At 37.8% G+C, this 23,230-nt stretch overlaps 2 protein-coding genes across 3 annotated transcripts; one reads left to right on the top strand and one right to left on the bottom strand.

The window, feature by feature from the left end:
• Positions 1 to 761: 761 nt before the first annotated feature.
• Positions 762 to 7,492, bottom strand: LOC135481503 (J domain-containing protein-like). Its single transcript, XM_064761326.1, is given in 6 exon segments — positions 762 to 3,156; positions 3,514 to 3,654; positions 6,003 to 6,142; positions 6,790 to 6,868; positions 7,413 to 7,454; positions 7,457 to 7,492. Coding segments are annotated over 5 exon segments (342 nt in total). The 3' UTR covers positions 762 to 3,156; positions 3,514 to 3,609.
• Positions 7,493 to 9,383: 1,891 nt separating this feature from the next.
• Positions 9,384 to 22,953, top strand: LOC135476097 (NAD-dependent protein deacetylase sirtuin-1-like). 2 transcript variants are annotated; one of them, XM_064755998.1, is made up of 8 exons: positions 9,384 to 9,474; positions 11,392 to 11,639; positions 15,067 to 15,219; positions 15,552 to 15,699; positions 16,150 to 16,229; positions 16,414 to 16,600; positions 19,080 to 19,733; positions 21,398 to 22,953. In XM_064755998.1, the coding sequence occupies exons 1-8, from the start codon at positions 9,393 to 9,395 to the stop codon at positions 21,655 to 21,657; spliced, it is 1,812 nt and encodes a 603-aa protein (XP_064612068.1). In that variant the 5' UTR covers positions 9,384 to 9,392; the 3' UTR covers positions 21,658 to 22,953. The 2 variants fall into 2 exon arrangements, with proteins under 2 accessions (XP_064612068.1, XP_064612076.1); XM_064756006.1 differs by having other exon boundaries at positions 9,385 to 9,474; positions 11,395 to 11,639.
• The last annotated feature ends 277 nt before the right edge of the window (positions 22,954 to 23,230 follow it).

Genomic DNA, 23,230 nt, shown 5'->3' on the forward strand with positions numbered 1-23,230 from the left:
AATAACGTGTCCCTGTCCTGTCGGGTCCTAATTCTGCTTAAGGCATGGCGCTAAAGGGCGCGTAACTTATATTAACAGTTAGAATAAAACCCTAAAAGAGGTAAACAAGAAGCTGTTTTTCATCAGATACGTGGCATCGACATGGCTGAAATACTGTCGATGTGGCGTTAAGCCATTATCATTCATTCAGTCAGTCATCATATATGTGTAACCACTTGTCAACTAACTAAAACACCGCTGCTCTACTTTTACTCCCTTTGGCAAGTTGGTGACCAGCTTTTGCACATGTCACGTACATGAGAACACAATATTGATGCAGGACAACTGGTCCATAGTGAGCGTTTACGAACACCCCACGAGCAGAGCGAGCGGCATAATTTACAAATCCCTGTCCATGACTGGCATCAAACGCACACCACGTATATCCATCTCGATTGAAAGGCAGGTACGTTTAACCACTAGACCACGACCACTAGACTTCTCCGAGATTTGGAATTTTAAACATCGTGCACATTTGTCTTGCATTGTAAACATGAACTGTATTTTTGTATGTACAATCATATTTTGTATCACTGGGGACCAGTGGTTTGTTACCAATAAAATCCAGCGTTCAAATTGAGCTGCAGGACAAACGGATTATCCCCACCTACATATACAAACCCGTAAACATAACCTGGAGTTCGTCGCAAAACACCATGCAGCCTGTGATGGAGAAACAATTTCAGAAAAATGTCACAGAAGAAGAAACCGAGTAGGTTTGCGTGATGCTAAAAGCATTTAATTACATCGTCATTGTCCGGAAACATTTGCCAACAGAATTAACAGCTTTAAGAAGATGGTGGGGAAATAGTGATTGATCAATCACTAAATGAAGATGTGTGTAAAACGCAATGTGTATATATGATCAGGACTATTGAACGAGATAACTTTCACTTTGGGCTTTACGATTTTTCTGATTGATGTTTTACTGCGTGTTCAGGACAACATTTTACCTGTATGACGGTGATTAGGTGTATCCCGTTGTGCCACTGAACACGCTAAATATTCCACACAGCAACGATGTCAGTTTCATTTCTGGCTTTATTGCTTTGATTTACTTAATTAACTGAATGCATCGACATTACTGTGAACCTAAAATTTTATGAAACATTTATGCACGTCCCATACAATCATTACAATACAATCATTTTGACAATCACATAAATGTGTACAGGTAAATTTTATATGGTTTCATACTAAATCATTCACGAATGGCTTGATAAGCCACACATCCATAAATCTTGTGAATATGTCAGAAAACGACCAATAGCCTGCACACAGAGAATAAATCTGAATTATAAATAATCTGAAAATATAATAGGGGGTAAAAGTGATATATAAAGACCTGTAAAGATCGTACACGGAAATATGTTAATAATATCGTTTTCAAGAAAACAAAACAAGTTAAACCGCATGAGTTGAAAACATTACCTCAGCAGTAATGTGGAGCTACATAAATGAAATTTCAAATGATCAGTTCCTACATACATATACCATATGCGGTGTACGATCAACATATGTATATGGTTGAATAGATTAATTATACCCATTTTCATAAAAAAATATAACTCATTACTTTCAAAAACTATGGAACTGTAGTTTCAAAAAATATGGACTGGTTGAATAGCCACAAAATATCTGAAAATGAATAATACAACTTGCAGCAAAACACAAGAAGACTTTCGTGGAGAAGACCTCGCGTATAGTAATCTTAAGAAAAGTACAATTACCCTACAGCAGTACACAACTGGAAACTCCTCCTGTATACGTTTGGTTCATATATAGCGACTTCTGACGATCATGTTTGATGTTCTTGTAGGGTGATCCACCAAAGTCATCAAAATAACTGTCTTACCCATCCATTGGCCTCTATCAGTATACCTTTGGTTGAGTTATATTCATTAATTATATTTGACTAGGTAACCACATCAAAACTTTCAAACATTTCAATAATAATAATAATAAGACATTAATAAAAACAATATAAATTGTATATAGAGTATAACAAAAATATAAGGGTACGTTTAATGTCTATTAGCAAATGCCATTCGACAAAAGATGATGTGAGATTCTCCGAGAAATTAAATCAAAATAAAGCCATACACATATTCTGGATTGGAGTAAGCAGCTGTTTTACAAAGATATATTCCCTGACTAGTTTAGCTGTCATTTAATTCTGTACAGGAAATCTGTATACAGATGGCATTATTCATAGGGATCTCGTTATTACCAGTCCAGTTGCGTCTTATGCCTTCCAGGCGAGCACTGGAATATACTGTTTTACTGGTTAAATGTCTAATCATCTATTCACACTTATATATATATGGCAACTGCATTTACTTATATATATGACGCTCGCACCCGAGTGCTTATAGCTCAAACTATTCACTTACTTCACTCTGCCAAGTGTTGCATGCCCAACCTTTAAAATGTCCTACACTTGGTTCTAGACCGAAGTATGCAGTAAGCATATCGTTAGTCAAAATCACACAGAATGTCCTACACTTAGACCATACTGATGGAATGCTTTACTATATCAGTAAGAAAATAATTAATCAAAATCACAGGGAATGTCCTACACCTGGTTACAGACTAATGGAATGCTTTACTATATCAGTACAAATCGTTAGTCATAATCATGCAGAATGCCCAACAATACCAGTAAGCAAATCGCTAGTCAAGTTCACACAGAATGTCTTACACTTGGTCACAGACTGATGAAAGGCTTTATGATATCAGTAAGCAAATCGTCGGTCATAATCACGCAGAATGTCCAACACTTAGCTCCAGGCTGATGTTTAAGCTTACCTTCACCAGTTAACATATCGTTAGTCATCTACTCAAGATGTTCTACGCTTGGTTGCAGACAAGCCTATATGAATCGCTTGAAGCACAGTTAGCCCGAACCTCAATTTCACTTCATTTCTTCAGAAGATTATACGTTTTCCCAGAGGGTAACTACAGGCTTAATCATCACATATAGAGCTGTCTATATACACAGAATATACATAATCACATTTCAATTGATCCAGTCACAAAAGCCACATGATTATATTTCATAGTTTCGAAATCTTCTCAAGGATTCACTTGGTGTGTCTCTCTGCCACAGAATGTTGCCTGGAAAGTATTAAAAGGTAGAAATCAAGGTAAACAGACTTGTTCATCGGTGTCCACTAAATCATAATAACACAAGGTGAAATAAAGATTAAACACATTTATTTGTACCGGTACTACAAAAGTGGTCGTGAAATGTTTCTCGAACTCAATAAAATTACACAGCGATAGTGACTTTCGGTGGGAAGTCAGTCGAAGCTGAAAAAGAATTTAGTTTTAAAGTTCGAGTTTATAAGATAAATCTGAATAAGCCTACGTGAATGAATTTTATGGAAACTGGTGGTCACGTGAGTGATATGTAAAGGTACATTAAATCTATTCAAACTAAAACATACATTATTATGAATGTTATCTTTTTACCCTGTGTAATCGTTTGAGCCGCATCTTCGCATTGGATTGATCAGAAGTGCTTCCATCTTGAACATCTGGGCGATTGGTGGTGGTTCCTTGCCGGCCTCAAGCATTGGGTCCGTCTGTTTCCTGACACCCCCAGTGCATTGACTGTTAATAAAGAAACAGTGAGTTATCTTGTATGTGTCTCGCAATACCAAATCCACGCCAGTCATACAGAGGTCTTAAAGTTTTAGTGACGCGGTTAGCTAAACAACAATCTAACAACAATATTCACGTGATCTCTCAGTGTAAAAAAAATGGAGCATGGATATCTCAACCCGATATACTTCAGTTTACCTTATGTTAAAATACTGGGGATTTTTTTTTAAAATCATATTCTCTGCCTATAGTGAAATCAAACTTTCTGTATTTACCAAGTTTAGCTTAAATTATTGTCTTTCAGTAAATATAAGACTCACACCTGAAATATTCATAGCGTTAAACTGATTCTAAAGTTTGATAAAGTAACAATGCGATTCGCCTTATAAATTTTAGGAACTTTATTACCGATTTTGAGCAGCACAGGCTAACGTATGACGTCCGTTTGTATTAGAACGCTCGTTTTCCGCCAACGTGAATTATATGTCCGTAGGTGACACGTGAGAAGATTCTTCAATAACTTGCCGATCATGAATTCGGAGTTTTATTCGGGATTTATGCCGGGCACTCCCGTTTCCTCTATCCATTACACTCACCACCATTGTCTAAGATTAGGCCTATCTTTTCTTTTCCCTTTTGTTTACGCCGTACGATTTATCACTTGTACAATGGCAACCAATGTGCTCTGAGTCGAGAAATGCAAATAGCCCGATATAAGCAAGTGATCTTTGACAAGTTAGTGGCTAGTGGTGAAGACTTCCATGTGTTTATGTCATACTGGAGGACGGTTAGTGGTCCCTAGAGAACTTTATGTAAGACTTCACCAAATCACCGTCGACAGCTTCATCTATAGCCACCAAGACCGCCAAAACACCAGAAGTTGGGGATTTTGTCCGAGAATGATATTGAACTCACGTGTCGTTCGTGTGACCTTGCGATTGAAAGGCAAGCAACCTTAACCTCTTACCTGTACCCATTGCTAGCTAGCCTAACAGTAATGTTATCTTCATGAGGAATTCTCATAGATATGGATGGTCCAACGTCTCAAGAAGCATCTCATATAAACTTCGAAATTTCTTTAGGTATTCCTCAGGCAAAATACACACCAGCTCTGCCTAACTAAAGTCTTCACATTCTGCTTTCATTTTTTACAGTGTATGGTTTCCTAAACCACATAATTCGCGGCAGTGTCCATGAATTTTCACGTGAATAATTCTTACAACGCACCTGTCTCGTTTGTACTTCAGCCGATTTACTTTAACACCTGACCGTAGTTGGAGTATCGATGGTCTGGTTTATCTCTAATACGTATTAAGTTAGAGTCAGTGAAAGACTCAGGGTAAAGATAATAATGCACGGTGTTATTATGTATGCAGGCCTACAACGAATATATCCCCATAGTCGGCATGTAGGCATATAGGTAGGGATATGGGTCTTGTGGGAATCGCTCATTTCATTTCCAAATGCATGATTTACACAACTTGGTCTTGGATAACTAAATAAAACAAACATATAGGTTGAATGCCATTTTCAGAGACAATCTCACATTATTATTTATACGGCTTCTGACATAGTCAAGGGGAGATAACTCTCCGACATACACGACAGAAAGGCCGGATACCCACAAACCGAACGTCACTTTCAATTTATAGTGTTCACTGCAATTCTATTCCATTCTTTTAATCTTGGTATGATTGGTCAATGTAAAAAAAAAAAAAAAATTCCAAAAACTTCAAAAACATTTGACTAAACCACTTATGCAGGATGCAAAGCCAAGTTAATATTTCTGTATCATATTCCATAAATTTGATGATAATAAGGGTAACAGAGCCATTTATGTACCGGGTATATGCACTTTGAGACACAACTTTAATATGCAAATAATCCACTCACAGATAATAATATCCTTTATAATATGCATTATTAACAAGCAAATCAAAATAATAAATACCGCAATATTACTCTTTGGTAGCCTACTCTTAACTCCTTAGGACAATTAATACTTCAACAAAGTTTTAGCAAAATATCTCGGCCATACTCAAACTAATTAACTTGCCTCGCTAATGGTGAACATGATTACCTAAGGCAATACTGATGCAAAACACGGACATGCATTTGAACAAAACGAATTAAGCAAATTTTAATTAGAATGCTTGCCCTATTTAAATTACTATCACTGGAATGTAGGCCTTCAATAAGTTTAGTTTTTCTTGAAAGCTATATACTTTGTATCCTGCTAGCATAACCAAATAGAAACGCATGAATGAAGAGTAACATTAATCAAAAATGACCCATAAAAAAGACATACAAGATACAGGTTAAACAGTAGGCTATAGTCCGACTGGGATGATCATTACCATGTGCACATTGTCCCTCAAACCTCTCCACTGTCGGTACGACATACATATCCCTGCTCTTCTCCACATGTCATATTTCTGTCTCTCATCTGGGTCACTCAGTACACACTTTGCTCTCTGAAGTCTTTCGAATCTGCCAGCTGCAAATCATAACAGAACTCAATATACTTGTCAGGAATGGTTCTTTCCCTCAGATTCAATGTTAAACTTACTGTAATATTTCAACCTTCTACCATGTCTGCACAGTGTTTATTCAAGCATATTGTCAAGGTATTATTCTGTGTATTCTGATAAAATTATACTTTCTGTGAAGCCTTGACACTGGCCAATCCAACCAATGTACTTCTGTCTCCAAAATCAAATCAAAAATGTGCACAAATTACATTGAAAGTTACTCTGTCATATGCAAATAGATTGAGGAATGAGGGTAGTTTTTGTACTAAATGAAGTTGATCAGAATTTAGGCATGCAAATAATTTTCCTCATATCACACATATAACATCATCAGGTTACAACCTATATACATGTGTATGTGCATTCATGAAACTAACATGTAATTAATCAACGTGTTAAAATGTATTAACTAGGTAAGAACTTCATATTTTATTAGCTTTTAAATGTTAGAAGACGCTAGTTACTTACATCCGCTTTGAAAAGATGTCACTGGCTAGGAAAAACTTACATTTTAGCAAGAAGCCATACAAATGCAATAATGTTACTGTGCACACATGCGTGCACAATCCTCAATTAGGTTTATAGATTTGGGAATGACTTTATTGCTTCTTACCAGCAGCCTGGTCTCCTGGGTGTTTATCAGGGTGACAATGAAGCACTCGCATCTTGTATTCAGCATTGATCTGTTCAATCTACAATATTTCAAAGATACAAATGCCAAATGTGTGTTCTAGAATAAACAAAATTAACACATTAATGATATTGACAATAAAATAAGAAACATAATTATAAATGTGAGGGACTGCTTCTGTGGTCATGTTAGAGCAAGGAATCATCACTGGTTGGCCCGGTGTCAGAACATATAATTGATGAGGGTACCACTGCTTTCCAACTTTCTTCAATGAATGATATGTATCCTTGTTTTTCAATTTACAATTCACCAATATTTAAAAAAAACTGAAACACTGATTATTCTATGCAGATGCTGAGACGAATATAACTGTTGTATCAAGGTAGCGCTATCACTATTAAATCCGAGGCTTAATTACTGGTCAATGACAGGTTTGTTCTGAATTAAATTTGGTAATGATCGAAATGCATGTATAAAGAACTCAATGTGAAATCTTCCCGAATGCTGCGCATTTGATAAACCTTGATATGCCGCGTAAATGAAGAGGAGCGCCATAATTATCATATCGTCTCACCGTACATGTACATTTAAATGCATTTACTTACTGTGGATCGCTCGTCACATCCTAAAATCGCATAAAAAATCATCATCGTCCCGAACGCTCGTAGTTAAGAATCGAGTCCATCGCGCTCAGATTTATGCATGCCAGCTAGGGTCACTGATTAGAAAATTTACTGACAGCTAGATCTACGATTTGTCGTTCGCCATAACCGCGTTGAACAGATACCACGCCCCCTGGCCATACGAAGCGTGCAGGATTGTTATTGTGGGGAGCAGTCAGTCTTATTAAAATGATTTGCAAGGCTGAATATGTTTACAGCTGCCGGAATAATTCAAAATATTGTACGGTAATTCTGGATATTATGGACTTCTTTGTGCAAGACCGAGATTATATGTCTCTAATTGTGTTAGAACCAGAACCATTGTCACAATTCGTATCACCATTACGATCAAGGTGAATAAAGATAATGAGTTCTCCCAATGATGTCATTCACGATCAAAATAAGACAATACGCATGCGTGATTATAAAATGGAAGGGATTGCGGAAGTCGAAATGCCTCCCACATTCCAAGCGTCCCGCGCCTGGATTTTGTGGAACCAGGACTCGATTCTTCTAGATTTCATGATAAAACAACATCTCGGGCAGACAAGGGCATAAATGCGGATGCTGGATTTCAAACATGTAGTAATGGAATTGCCGACTTTGATCCGTCGAAAAATGGCGTCATGAAAACCAATATGGCGGACGCAGTTTCCGCTGGTAAGTCACGTGGGTAAACACAGATGCATGGACTGGGATTGTCAAGAAGGAAATTCTTTCCACAAATGTTTAATAAGTTATATGGTGACAGTGTAAATTCTATTTATACAATGCTTTGGTGAGTTTGAAAATGTTGACCACATTTCTAAGTATTTTCCGTGTGGGCTTGCTTGTTTTGACTTGAACACAATTGAAAGTTGAAAGTAGGTCTACATAGTGCTCCGTCAACACTCTTCTGCATCGGGTTATCTTATGCTGCTATAGTGCTATACTGCGGTGTCTAGTTGGAAGACTGATCGAGGTGGTAAGAATCTAACTACACTTTCTCTCAGGCATGACGGTTAACTGCTAAAATCAACCGTGTTTACTAGTATATCTCTTCAGAGCTTGCACTTTGTTACACCAACTTAGCCATAGTGTTTGATATTTGTCACCTCTGAAGAGGCTATTTTGGACGCATGGGCTTGTATCAAAAGACAGAGTCTGCAACCTGCGGATGGTCATGAGTTTCTGCCAGTCTTTGCCAGCTTTCCTCTCACCATGATGCTGGCCTCCATAGTATAAGTGAAATATTCTTGACTATGGTGTAAAAGACCAATCAAATAAATAAATAATTAAATCAGAAGACAGAAGAGTACATTAAAGTAGCCTCATGTACAAGTTCTGTGTACACACTAGTAAGTAAAAGGACAAGTAACGAAGATAAAACCTCTCATTTTCCCTCTCACATTCCAGGTGACCTAGATTTGAATTCAGCAAGGAATGATGTTACTGATGATTCAGAGGATGGGGAAGCAGGTATGTGAAACTTACAGTATCAATGTATAGATTGACATTCCATTTGGGTATTTTTCTGTTTTACGTTAAGGACAAAGAACAGGAAAGTCAAAGCTACGGAATATGCATTTCATAATGTGCAGTTGTCACAAAAGTCTTTGCATTCTTTCCCATGAAACATGTAACAGTGTGTTAGATATCACTTGTAGCATACATAATAAAATTATACCATTTGACGACAGGTCAAATAATTTTACGCCAGATATTTCTGTTCATGTGAAATGGACCATGTCCTAATATTTTTATATTAAAAATTGTATGTCAGCAATTTATGAAAAGTGGTTGCCATGATAGACATAAATACATTTTAATATACTCAAGATATCATTTCTGATAAAGAAGTTTTGTTAATCATGTGACAAAATATTTTATAATGTATGGCTAATCCAAATTTGTTGACATGTTTTATGTAAGCAGTCCACAGAGATGGCAGACCCTGGAAATGACTCGGACAGTGATATCAGTAATATTTCAGGAGGCAGTGAAATGGCATGGAGGCCTATGGCAGGTATGATAAATGACCTTAAATTTCGCCCATAGACTTAGAAAGTATATCCCATGAATCATTGTGTTGATTGCGGCTCTTACTGACAAGGCATCACGAGAGGAGGCATCGGGGGTGGTGAGGATTATATGGACAGTTCCCGAATGTAATAAACAAGCTCACGCTTCACTGGGCAGTCAGTCTATTAGGCTCCCACCACCAAAAGTTCATGTTTTAATCATGATGAATTTAGTACTTACGCTTATTTCACAACGCGCGCACATTGATTGTTTCATGATCGCCCTTCTATGATGAATGAGAATTCTGAGAAAACTCCCTGGAGACTGCATGAGCATGACCACCCAATACCTTTACACATGTGGAGTGATATGTCAAATATCTTAAAATGCAGAACTCTTCATTTACAGAGCTAGAACAGAACTTAGCACCCCTTGAATCCTTACTTGCAAACTACCATCAGATGATTTCGAACTGCATTTACAGAGACAACTTACAATCAGCAGGGCTTGAAATATCCACATGTCTATTATACCTCTCGATGGCAGGAATTTTGCCGACGAAAGGCAAACAAAATAATCTTACCTGTCCACTGGCGATGCAAATCTACATGCCGGTAATCATAAAACATGCACTTTATTTCGATATATAGCCAGACAGTGTTTTTGCGAACGATATGTCAACAACATGAATGTTACTTCATGGGTAATTCAAGTTTTCAGAAACCTAGCGTTGAGTATTTTTTTTTGTGTTTATTGAGAGGCTCCCAATTTCACAACACCAGAACTGAAAGGTAAGTCTTCTTCAGGAGGAGGACAATCCCGATGGTAACGAAACAAAATGTGCACATTGAGTGACATATTTCATTCAAATTATACGGGAGGTTGGTGACAGCTATTTGTCAGTGAAATCCATTTGTACTTGAAGTACATTTGTACAAATATTTGGTGCTTAACGAGGGCTCTGAACAGACAAACATTCACAAGATAATGCTGCTGCGTGACTTCCACGTTACCCGAACCATCGTACGTTCACCTTTGTGAGGTCTGCAGTGTACATTGTTGTACATTGTAGCATTTGTACATGGCTGTTTGGCATGGCCATGGATCGAGGCAGTGTTTGCAATTTATAGGTTTCTAATAGTCTGACTTCATATTTCCTTGGGTTTAATTCATGAGTACAATTATAAATGCACATGGGCTGGTCGGGAGACCTGTACTTGCTGCCAGTGACTTGACCCCACGTGGTGCGGATTAGAGACCATAGCTGCCATACAGAGTAAGGGAACAGGCAGAGGGATAATCACCCACTTCTCTCATCTTGTTGCTATCTCAGCCCGTGGGAAAGTTTACTACAGAAACCAACAAGTGGAACTTTACATCATTTACCATACTGTTAATTTGTCAATTTTTTGTTCTGTTCCAATTTTGAAGACATATGCTACCAAAAGCACTGGTGATATGCTACCAAAAAGCACTGGTGATAGAAATGTAAAGCTGTTATGTCACACATTATTGGGTAATGCGCAGTTTTAAAATACAGTATTAGGACAACATTTATTATTTTTGCAATATTTAACAACCAAGAACATAATTTAGAAGATTAATCTAATCCTGTTTAATCAGTTTATATCTACCACGTAATGCTAAATATTGTAAATTGACCCCACTATGCTGTGAAGCAATGATGTCACATTTCGCGTGGTCCTCATGTCATAACTTATCTTGAAACTTGCATATTCACAGACATTAATATATTCTCCACATTGTGTAAAATACATGTATGAAACTGCCTTAACTCTCCATTGGAGATTGTATATTACAATTAGAACTGTGAAAAGTGCACTAACTCTCCATTCAGTTCAGTTTTACTGCCAGGGTTAAATAGTCTTGTACAGTCTGACTGATGACTCTGCTTCCATAGCAGGTCCGATGGCCTGGGTCCAGGAACAGATGATGGCAGGTAAAGATCCGCGGGTTATCCTCAGGAGGATTATCCCAGATCCGGATATTATACCTGACCATCTAGAAGATTTCATCCTGTGGAAAATTGTGGCCAGTATTGTCAGTGAACCTCCTCGTAGGAAGAAACTGAAACACATCAACACCGTAGATGATGTTGTGACGTTGCTAAAAACCTCCAAAAAGATCATGGTGCTGACGGGTGCTGGGGTAAGTAGAATAGAATGTTCTCTATTGGCTCTATATTACAATTAGAACTGTGAAAAATTCACATGTGTGCCATGCCCAGGGCAAGGACATAGTCACATGTTACAAGACTTTTACCATATACTAGTATCCTCACTATTGTTGTGATTGGTCAGGCATCCAAGGCTGTCATAGAGCATTAGTGGTGTTAGTGTGAAATTATTTGGAAGGAAATAGAACTGCGATGAAGTTCCTTTTGCTAAGAGCAGGGTGTGGATTATTTTGGTTAAGGAATTATGCACATGCTGAATTTAACTGTCTTATACACATAATTTTGGATGGAAATAAAACCACATACATATATAATCTTGAAAAAATACACTACATTTTTTACAGTACTTTCTGAATAATTACAGACGCGTTTTCAGAAACAGTATACCATAGTGCCTTGCGAGGGCTGTTGTCTGAAGTGGTACACTCTTTCTGGGGAGTAGGGGATCACCAGTATTTGATTAGTGACAAGCTGTCCTCTCCTCCGTCATGCCTCAGAGAGCCTCGCCGGCTTGGCAAGAGGGTTAGAAATACACTGTCGTTTTTTTAAAGATTCACGTTTTCCATTGAACTTTTGTAAGAGGCAGAGATGGGCTCAGTGATAAATGTCAAGATGTAAAATAACAAAATAAAAAATGCCGTCCATGTGGCTGGACTAAGCACATGTTTGTAATTACTGGTACTGTCCCAGCAAACAGTACTTTGAAGGATGAAACCCTGCCTCTGCCTGTATATATTTCCACCCACATTGGCTCAACATTCGGACTCTTCGATTAGTATTTGAAATTGCTAGCGAATAACCACCTTTGAAGTCTTCGGTTACATTTTCTTTCACTTTTGAGGCCATTACTATCACAACAACCTGTGATGTGGGTTAGCTCCACAATCCTTACATCTATACGTCAGAACAGACATTCGTATACCAGCCGTCAATCAGTAAGGATGTTCCAGGCCAATAATCGCAAGGCCAATTCTCAAAATGATGTATAACCTAGCTGAAAGTTTGGGGTGGCAGCCAAAAGGACATACACATTGTCTCATAAACAGCACTAGAATTTAACTTGTGGTATATGTTTTTTTGACTTACTGCAAGGAAAATACTAACATGCAGCACTTTGTAAATGCCAAATGCAGTAAGAAGAACAAATTTTGGACAGAAATCTGTGTAACAAATAACAAAACTAATGTCTGAGTGTTTGTAACCCCTAGTGATTTTACTAGGTGGACTCAACTGATACTGAGAGCCAGGCACTTGGAGACTGTTCCATTCACCAGAGGAATGATTGACCAGTTCAAGATAAGCAGTGCTTTGAGATTCTTTCACCGAGTAGTCGCCACCCCTCTCATACTTTTAATAGACTGGCTGAAACTTGAACTTTCCATCAAGACGAAGCATATGCTGGTGTTGGAGATCCCTGCTGATCTCTTCGCGATGAATTAAAAGCTTTTATTGCCACATTAAAAATAAAACCTGGTTCAGAAGTTTTTTTTCACAGTAGCTAATCGTTCATTCACCAATATATGTACCTGCTGGCTTGTGGATAATTTGGGAAAGTTGCTTAAAAATATATTATCGTCTGGATACATACAAGCTGTGAATTTCTATATATTTTAATCACGCTTTTGTTATGCGTTTATCTAGTAATAATTTCTATTGCCTGTAACTGTAATGATTGCTCTGCATGCAGTTTTGGTTTTTGTAATCCATATGCATTTTGTATATTTTGTCACACTAACGTTCAACTAAAGAGTTAGCCAAGATACTTCAGTTTAATTGAAGTCAGGATGAACTGAGTCAGGTTTCCAAGGCAGGGATGTTGAGGTATGTAGTAATGTATTTACTGATACCGTGTCATCCTGTGCATCATTTGTAACTATGGAGCATCACCTTTAGAGTGATTAGTAGATAAATACACATGAGATTTTTGCAATCCTTCTCTTTACTTTGGATATTTATTTATACACAGAACATACATGTATGGTCTGGAAATCACTCGTGTCCCTGCTGGTGCCAGATGAAATCTACATGATTTGTATTCTCACCCGGGAACTGGGAAATGAGTCCTTTCATCTTTTCAGTTGGATCTAACCACCTGAATTTTGTTTTCAGGTGGTTAGTCTTGCGAAGCCTTTCACAGGAACACATATATACTCAGACATCAATATTCTCTCCAGGTCATCTTGATATATATAATATATATATAATGAAAGCGGACTGGTTTAGCTAATTTAGTGACATAATATACCTGAATGTACATGCACTATTAACATTTTCTTGAAACACCCATGGTAACATGCTGCAAAGTATCTTTTTTCAATCAGTCTAAAAAGGGTGTAGCCCCCACCCCTCCCTTTTCTCATGGAGACTCAGCTGTCAGATTTATGTCATGTTCCTGCCATAGTATACACACGGTCAGTAATAAATGGGAAGTCAACCTACAAATTGGAAGTGTGTACTACAGGTGCTTTATCCACATTTGTAAGGCAGCATTGTTAATTCAATGATCAAACGCCAATCATATCCATGTTCCATTCCTACATGTACCCCAAACACAAGTAGCGAGGAAGACAAACGATTGGTAGATTCAAGACAATCCTGCGATATATTACATAATGCAGTAGGGTGTTCCCGTGTAAATAATGCTATATAACCATCGACTTGAAATACCGGATAGCATAGTTTGTAAAATGCAGCCGGGAAAACGGTCTGGTTAGAGTTTTGGGTAGGCAGATTGCAAAGAGATATTTTTACTATGTTGATGTTTTGGTATCAGTATTTTTGTCTGTTTTTTTTTTTTTTTATAAACAAGCATGTATACTGAAAAATGACGTCGTGAGTTGCTGTGGACAAGCTGTTAGGAAAGCCTGGCCTTATAGGCCATGGTAGGCCTATACTCCAACTGGGCAAGCTGGGATAGCTGGCATTCTGATATCACCCACTGTGAGCAATTCACGGGAAATTCCTCTGATCTACCCGCTCATTCCAGTGTGTCTCCTATTAGCTAGTGTCTGTAATTATTGAGAAAGTACGGTCGTTTATTAGGACAGTAAGACCATGATCTGGTGGTGAGGATGTACCATATGCTAAGTTGATTGTAACTACCCAGGATACATATAGCTTTTAACATATATGTTTGTTGCCTTGGAAAAAGTTCCAGTCAATTGATTTATTTTTTTTTTTTTGATTTGTGTTTTACTAAAGAATATTTCATTTATATGACAGCAGCCAGCATTGTGGTGGCAGGAAACCAAGCAGAGCCCAAGGGAAACCCATGACCATCTGCGGCTTACCTGTCAGATGTGATTGGAAATTTAATAGTAGAATGTGGTACTAACCTTTGTTTGACCTACCAATGTATCTATAATAGCCGTGCATTTGTTCTTTTTGTTGTATTGACAGGTATCGGTTTCATGTGGTATCCCAGACTTCCGATCCCGTAATGGCATTTATGCTCGTCTAGCAGTGGATTTCCCAGACCTGCCAGATCCCCAAGCCATGTTTGACATCAGCTACTTCAGACATGATCCGAGACCATTCTTCAAATTTGCTAAGGTGATTATTTCATTTGACAGTCATTAGAAAACACAGGATAGTTTTCTTTTCAACTGGTCATAAATAATGCCAACTCAGTGTTAAATATGAATCTTCCGTCTTCCTCAATTCAGAATGAAAAATGAAGAAACAAACCCACTTTTTGAAATTGCGAAGGAAGCTAATGGCTGCAAAAGCATTATTATCTCGATATTGCCATTTGTATGTTGGGATATTTTTGTCTTCTCGGATTAAAAGACATTATTATGGAAACTGGTGTATTTTCTCACCAGATTTCAGACCTACAAGTTTACTTACTTCCTCACTAATTATATTGTTTACAATTTTTGTAGGAAATCTACCCTGGGCAATTTGAACCATCTCGCTGTCATAAGTTTATCAGCTTGCTTGATCGCAAGGGGAAACTACTGCGTAACTACACACAAAACATTGACACATTGGAACAGGTTGCTGGGATTAAAAATGTTATCCAATGTCATGGTAAGGCAGTCCACAGAGAGACTGAACTGTACTGTTTGTACACCACAGACCTGTTCCATTTTAAGAGTTACCCTAATTGACTTAAAAATTCAGTCACAAAAGAGCATTTTTGTAGGCAAATAAATGTTATGAGATTTAGTCTGATGCTAAATTTACATTTTCTCACTAGCATATCATCCTACCTTCCAAACATCTCTCAAAGCACATTTCTAAAATCAATATAATTCCCAGAATCTTGTAAAAATGAGCAACTTAAAATGAAATTTTGAGTCATATAGGGTAATGAAAGACTCATATCGCATACACTTACAGAAATGACCTCCAAGATCATTTACACAAGAGTAATGTGAAAGTGTCATTAATTTGGGAGGTTGGAACGTCTAACATTTGTACACAATTGACTGTCATTTTTCTGTGCCTTGAATAACCATACTCTAATCTGTTTTTTAGGTTCCTTTGCAACAGCAACTTGCATGACCTGTCGATACAAAGTGGATGCAGAAGCAGTCAGAAAGGACATATTTGATCAGGTAAGCTCAGATCAGGACAGAATGGTATGTTACTAAATATTACGAAAAACTCCATTTAGTTGTTTAATTCATGATCTTGTCTGTGGCCTTTTGTTCTAAATCATATTGCTTTCTCTGAGAATGTATGGCAAAATTCTCTAGCTGTTTCCCCCACTCTGTATATGTAATAATTCTTACCTTTTAGGTGATCCCTCATTGTCCGCGGTGCAGCCCCTCTTCCACGGAAGCGGTCATGAAGCCAGACATTGTGTTTTTCGGGGAGAGTTTACCTGAAGAGTTCCACACCCAGATGGCAGCTGACAAAGATGTGTGTGACCTGCTCATTGTGGTTGGCTCCTCACTCAAAGTCAGACCAGTGGCACTTATACCCAGTAAGATGTCTTTGTCGTTGTCGCGTTTAATAGCTCAATCAAACACGTTTATGTATATACATTCATTTTGTATAGAGAACAGAGAGAGTAACAGAGTGATGTTGGCTCGTACAAGAAAGGATAGTGAGCTAATTCAACTTTAATGTATGACAGGAGGAGGAATAGTATTTCATCAGTGGATTATCACCTTCTGAAGTTAGTACAGTTTTAAGCCAGGTATAGATCAACTGGGAGCAACTTGGTTATTGGCAACTGCAAGCATAGTTTTTAGTTGATTTTTTAGTTGATCTACGCGGGCTTGCGATTTCTGAGAGTTGAACACATTCTACTTTTCTGTGACTGAAAGAAGTTGTACCCAGTTCCATCGTTCTGTTTGTGCTTGTGTCCAGTTGGTTAGAGTTGCTCACGATCGCAAGTTTTTGTCAAACATAACTGTTACTGTGTTGAGTTGGTCCCAGTTGCTTAAGACTGTAATTGGCATTTATCTCTTCAGCTTGACAGCTGTCAAACTCAAAATTGTTATTGTGGGATAGATTAAACAAGCCAGATTACCACTGCCTGGATATGTTTGTACTACAAGACTGTCATTGTTCAGAAAAGACGAGTTAGTTGATTGAAGGCAGTTAACATTGTATTGAAGTGGAAAGAAAATGGAACTACATGTTTTATTTTTATTGAGATGTTGATTATGCGAGGTTTCAGTTTGCCAACTTCATGAACAATATGTGGAAAAAGGCAGCTTGCTGTTTTCACAAGTTGGCGGTATTTCCAATTTGTTTGGGGAGGGGGGTGGTGAGGTTGCGGAGGGTTCATCAGGGAAATGATGGAAATGGACTAAGAAGGATGGTCTTGTGTAGTTACGTTTCAAGTATATAGATTTTGGTGAAGTAGTACATCGGTAGATTCACTGCAGGCATCTGAGGCTTCTCTATGTGTACAACACAGATAGGAGGAAACATTGTTATACTTTTACAGATAATTTCGAGATTATTCCATGCCCAAGTGTGACATGCGACTGCAGTAGCAATGCAGGACACTGTAAAGTTACATACATGGCCTAAAAATTTACAAAATATGGACCAGATCTTGTCAGAAACGCCCTTTGATTACAGGGGACCCAATCGTAGTCGTATGAGATTTGCTAATTCAGCAATAACTTCTAAAAGAATAGGCCGAAGGATGAGCCATATAATATCCCCTAAAAAGGCAAACATCGAGATTTTCATTCCTTAAATGCAGAAGTTGTTCAGCTACTTGTTTGTTTGAAACAGCAAGCTGTAGCATGAACTGTAGGGAGCCGCAAACCTTTGCCCTACAACGGCCATGCAACTACAGTTTGGCCCTCCAGCTCAGTTCATACTTCACCTACAGGCCATTTTGCAAGCATGATACACCACAGCATGTCATACCTTGAAGCCCGTAAAGGGAACCAAGACAGATTTTAAACTGACATTTCTATGTGTTACCAATCACTGTTTCCATTTAGTATGATTCAAACTTTATTTATTTTTGCCCGTGATACATTTTAAAATATAAAATATTACCTCAATTGTTAGTTTCACCAGTTTTGAGTGACAGACTGTTGTCATCAGTGCAATTCACAATTGGCTTGCCGGATTACATGGATCCTAGTGCCACAGCTGGTATCGCTCAACTTGGCTATAAAAATTTACAATCTGATAACTGCGAAAGCATGCCATATTCTTCACAGGCACTACCATAATTGGGTGGATGTCCAATTTGTGGACGGGCATTTGTGTCATCTACATGTACATGGCCAATATGTGAGCAAAAATCGGTCATCGTATCGCACAGTTACTATGCTGTATATACATTTTCCCCGCATCAAGTAGGCCTACAACTCCGGTAGCCAATTTTCAAAATATTTTTGTTGTGAAACTGATTTACTTATATTACTTTCAGGGAGGTGTAGTGGTAGGTACATGTACGTAGGGTTAATTATAAGTAAAGTCACACGATAGCTTCTGGAAAACCACACAGCGAGTAGGCCTAATGTATGGATTCGGCTATGCTTTGCAGGGCTTTTCAAAACATAATCCTGGCAGGTAATCACAGCATGACATCACCTGGCCAGGCCTCTGCGGTCGATAAGATAGGCAGAAGGTCCAACTTTAATATTTTTGGTTTAAATGGAACAGGTTAACGTAATAGTTTTTTAAGTGCAGTTTACGGACAAACTTAGCACAAATATTGTGTTTAATGAACATTTATTGTGAAGATAAAGTCGTTTTGGTTCTACTTGAAAAAGGAAAAAATTATTCAAATTATACATTTTAAAATTACACTAGTTGTCACTAGGTTTATTTAGGGAAAGTAAAAGCTCCGGGTTACTGGGATTGTATGGAAACGGGGAAACATTCATTTTGGCTCAATAATCCCATAAGGGAACTGAAAGCTGCTTAAATTTGTGACTTTTATCATAGTATCTTCAATATGTATGTTGTTTTTTTTTTGTCAGATTCTATACCTGCAGAAATCCCACAGGTCCTAATTAACAGAGAGCCGCTCCGTCACCTGAACTTTGATGTGGAATTGTTGGGAGACTGTGACGTGATCCTGGGAGAGTTGTGCCACCGGCTTGGTGGGGAATGGAGTGATCTTTTCACTGATTACACTCGCCTAGAGGAAGTGACTAAAGGGGAACTGTCTACACCAACTGTCAGTGATTCGGACAATGGAAAAGTTTCACTGGCATCATCATCTGACCCAAGCCAACAAGCTAGTTCTACCTCGGTCCAATCTTGTTCTACCACTGAGACCAACTCTGCTTTGAATAACGCTGAAATAAGCTGCATTTCAGAAATTAAATCTGAAGGCGATGTAGCGCCCTGTGACACCAAAGCTTTGTGCTCCTCAGATGCCAAAGCCAAAGATAATGTCAGTACCATTCCCTGTCAAAGTGGAGCTTCTAATTTGCCAGATTCAAACGGGGGAAGCCATGCCAGCGCTGTGCATACTAAGGGAGATAACTCTCCAAAGAGCTCACAAAGCCGAGGTCAAGACCATGACAATGAAAACTGCACAAGTGAACATGGTGAATCGGGGGTGTCGGCAGCCACACTGAGAGACTGGTGGCAGTCAAGACATTCCAGCATTTCAAGCCGCCTATTAAGTAAGTTTTAATTTTTTTTTTTAGGTTTGATTTTTAGCTGGCCTGTCTGAAGTGCAAGCATACATGTAGCTAATATTATGCCCCGAGCATCGGTGTCGGCCTCCCATAACATGTAAAGCAATGTTCAACAAAATGTTTGTGCTGGTATCTTAAAAAGTATAGCATGTGTTGAGCTCAAGTTTTCCACACATGTAGAGCACAATGACATGAGCAGGATGTTCCATTGTTGTTTTGTATGGGAAAATAAAATACCCTAATTACAAAATTGATCTCTTCTGTATTGGAGTCATTTTTATGGTAAATGTTAGGAGTGGTGTCTCAAACAGCACTGCCCCCCCTATTGAGCTAAATTTTACAGACATAAAAAGCACAATGACACAGGATGTTCCATCATTGATGCTCTGTGTGCACATTAATTAGTGTAAATTACCAAATTCATGACTGCAGTACTTTATCTATTAAGCTGGTTTTGCATTCATGTGTCTTCTACAGGCAAACTCTATCTAAGCTTTTCATGCAGTTATATTTATCATTTTTCAACATCTACTGAAATGTGTACACTTACTGTAAAGTACCAAATATTAACATAATACAAACAGTTTTGTGAATTACTTGCTTTTATTAGCCCTCTTCCTGTACCACAGAGGACTACTTGTATACTAAGGTTTACACCTCATTCATCAGCCTGTCAATTAGTCTGTCACAAAATGGTTTTCTGGACTTTTTTCAAAACAGCTCATCAAACTGAATTAAAGGAGAAGAAAACATAAAAATGATGCCAAAATCAGATGAAAGAGCGTCAAAACTTATTTGCAAATATGATCTGTAATATTTTTTTAAGAGAAAAGGGTATTTGAAAATATTTTTGTATGGTGGGTATTTTGGACCAACTTTTGGTATTTATCCTTGTCGATGATGTTCTAAATAAGGATGTGATGCTTGTCTAATAAATGTATTTGAATGTAAATTTGTTGTTTATATCGAAACATGCATTTAACTTAAATTTTGATAATATTTATGAACATATTAAAAATATGAATATGATCCAAATGGAGGTTTAATACATTTGTTAGCTGAAAAGAACAAATTCTAGTGCAAAAATGTTTATTAAACCTGTGTTACATCCTCATTTATGACATTATTAAACAAAGATTAAAAATACCAAAAGGTGGTCCCAAATACCCACCGTACAAAAATTATTTTCAAATGTCTTTTTCTCTTTAAGGAAAAATTGGAAAAAAATATTGAAGACAACATTTAGGAATATCTTCTCGCACTCTTTCATCTGAACTTTTTGTCATTTTTATGTTTTTAGCATCTTTAGCATGATGGCAAACAGATCAAGTTTCAGTTTCGGGCTGATTTTGACAGTTTTCAAAAGTGACATGTTATTCTGAATTGAGACTAGGTACATGGCTTTACCCAGACAAGTTGAAGAGGAAATTCCAGTTTTTGACCTGTCTGTCTATTTTCAACAAAATTGTGGCTGTTTCTGTTGTGCACTTTCGCTTAACTAATACTCTCTCGACTCATGGTAGGGCATGGTAGGGGACCCATATGCAGTACTTCCAGACTGCTGGCAACAAGGAGAAGTTATTGAAGCTTTTGTGATTTTTTTGTATATCGTAATTGATGACTTTATCCTCCCTTCCTTTTGTTTACAGGCAATCAGTACCTGTATGTACCTCCCCATCGCTACGTGTTCAACGGTGCAGAGGTGTACTCCGACTCCGAGTCAGAAGATGGGCAGTATGATGATGCAGACGAAGAGTCAAGTTTGAGCAGCTTTGGTGCTGCTGACAGCGAGCCCAGCAAGAGTGTGTGTGAAATGGCTGATGACAAAGGGAAAATGGACAAGAGTAGACACATTGAAAGTTGTAGTGATGTACCCCATGGGAGAGCATCAAGAATGGTGCTGCTGTAAACGAGCCTCTTTCTGGCCTAGCAGCTGGGCATGGTGTGGCAGCTCACATTAATAGACACACCCCTGATTTTAACGACAAAGAGAAAGTGGTCAGCAGAGATGCTGCAGCTCATGGTGGTACTCTTCTCGGGGAAGGAGGTACATCTCCAGTTGTACATGACATTACTGACAAGAATGGTGCTACTCATTCAAATGTGACAATGACGCAGTCCACCTCCAGTCCATCCTGAGCTGCCTTATTATTCCACTGGGTTGTGAACTACCATACTGTTATGTACAAATGTTATTTGTGTGTGACGTAGGCAGGTGCTTGTATTTGGTCATTCATTGCAGCTTTTGTGGGTCTATATGGATTGGTAGGCAAAGTGCTTTTCATCATTTTCATCTTGAATAGGGGAACAAGTAGATCTGATGTCATCTACTGGTAGACTATGAAACCATATATAATCTCATTCGTATCACATCGTTTGTCAGAACAGGGGAGACTACTCCACCTTTTTTATCTTCTGCAATTCTGAAGCAGGGAACACCTCTATCTCTCAGTTATTTACTAACTCATTTCTGATCCTATTTCCATAAAATACAGGTACATACCCATGCTGTGTATGACGTCAACAGTGGTATTTGCAGTACACTCACAAAATAGGAAAGAAACCATGTACACATAATCACTCAATGTCACTACTTCTGCATTCATTTTCTAGTTGCTCTATAATTTGTTAGAAGTGCTTTTACATTTGAACTAATTCCAGTGTTCATTATTCTGTAATCATGATTATGAACAAACTAGCGTTTCAATGAACCTGATGAATGTTATTTGCATCGTATAACAAGGATACTCATAATGGCAGCTATTTGGCAGTTGAACAAACTTTTTTTGCAAAAGTTTTTATCAGTTTCATTTCATTTAGAATTAGAATCATTATGAAAGCACTTGATTCACAGGAAGTATCTTTATGATATATTACATATGGATTACACGGATGTACAAATTCTCTCATACTTTGGTCATGAAATCACACTGGAGCAATAAAACTTGAGGATAGGTTTGTACATGTTTTTTTATTATTATTTCTTAGCTCATATTTTCAGCCTTAATTTATGTAAAATTCCTTAGAAATATTTTTGTCGTATGGTCTAAGTGTTCGATTTTCACGGAGGTACATTTATGATGTAACGTAATTCATTTTGTGGGTGTTTTCTTTTTCTTTGTAAGCTTTTGTATTTATATTGATGAAACATTGATTATATTACTCAGGACCCATATTCTGTGAACTCTGTAAATACACTTGTAATTATCTTATATATATATATATGTCAGTCAACATACATTGTACAGATCACAGTCATCATCAAGCAGAAATGTTCAGGCACAACTTGTTTTGTTGTTGGTGTTGAGAACTTCTTGTATACACACTGTATGTTGAATTTTGCTTATCTGGAAGAAGATATCGAAATGCTTAGTGTTAGCTCTTGGATAACTGATCATGATAAATTTTTAATTACAAATGACTATAATGAAATTATATTGTACATACTTCTGCAACTTGGATGTACATAGAAATATATATGT

The sequence above is a fragment of the Liolophura sinensis genome, chromosome 1 (genome assembly GCF_032854445.1).
Source record: "Liolophura sinensis isolate JHLJ2023 chromosome 1, CUHK_Ljap_v2, whole genome shotgun sequence".
In the NCBI taxonomy this organism is placed as follows: domain Eukaryota; kingdom Metazoa; phylum Mollusca; class Polyplacophora; order Chitonida; family Chitonidae; genus Liolophura; species Liolophura sinensis.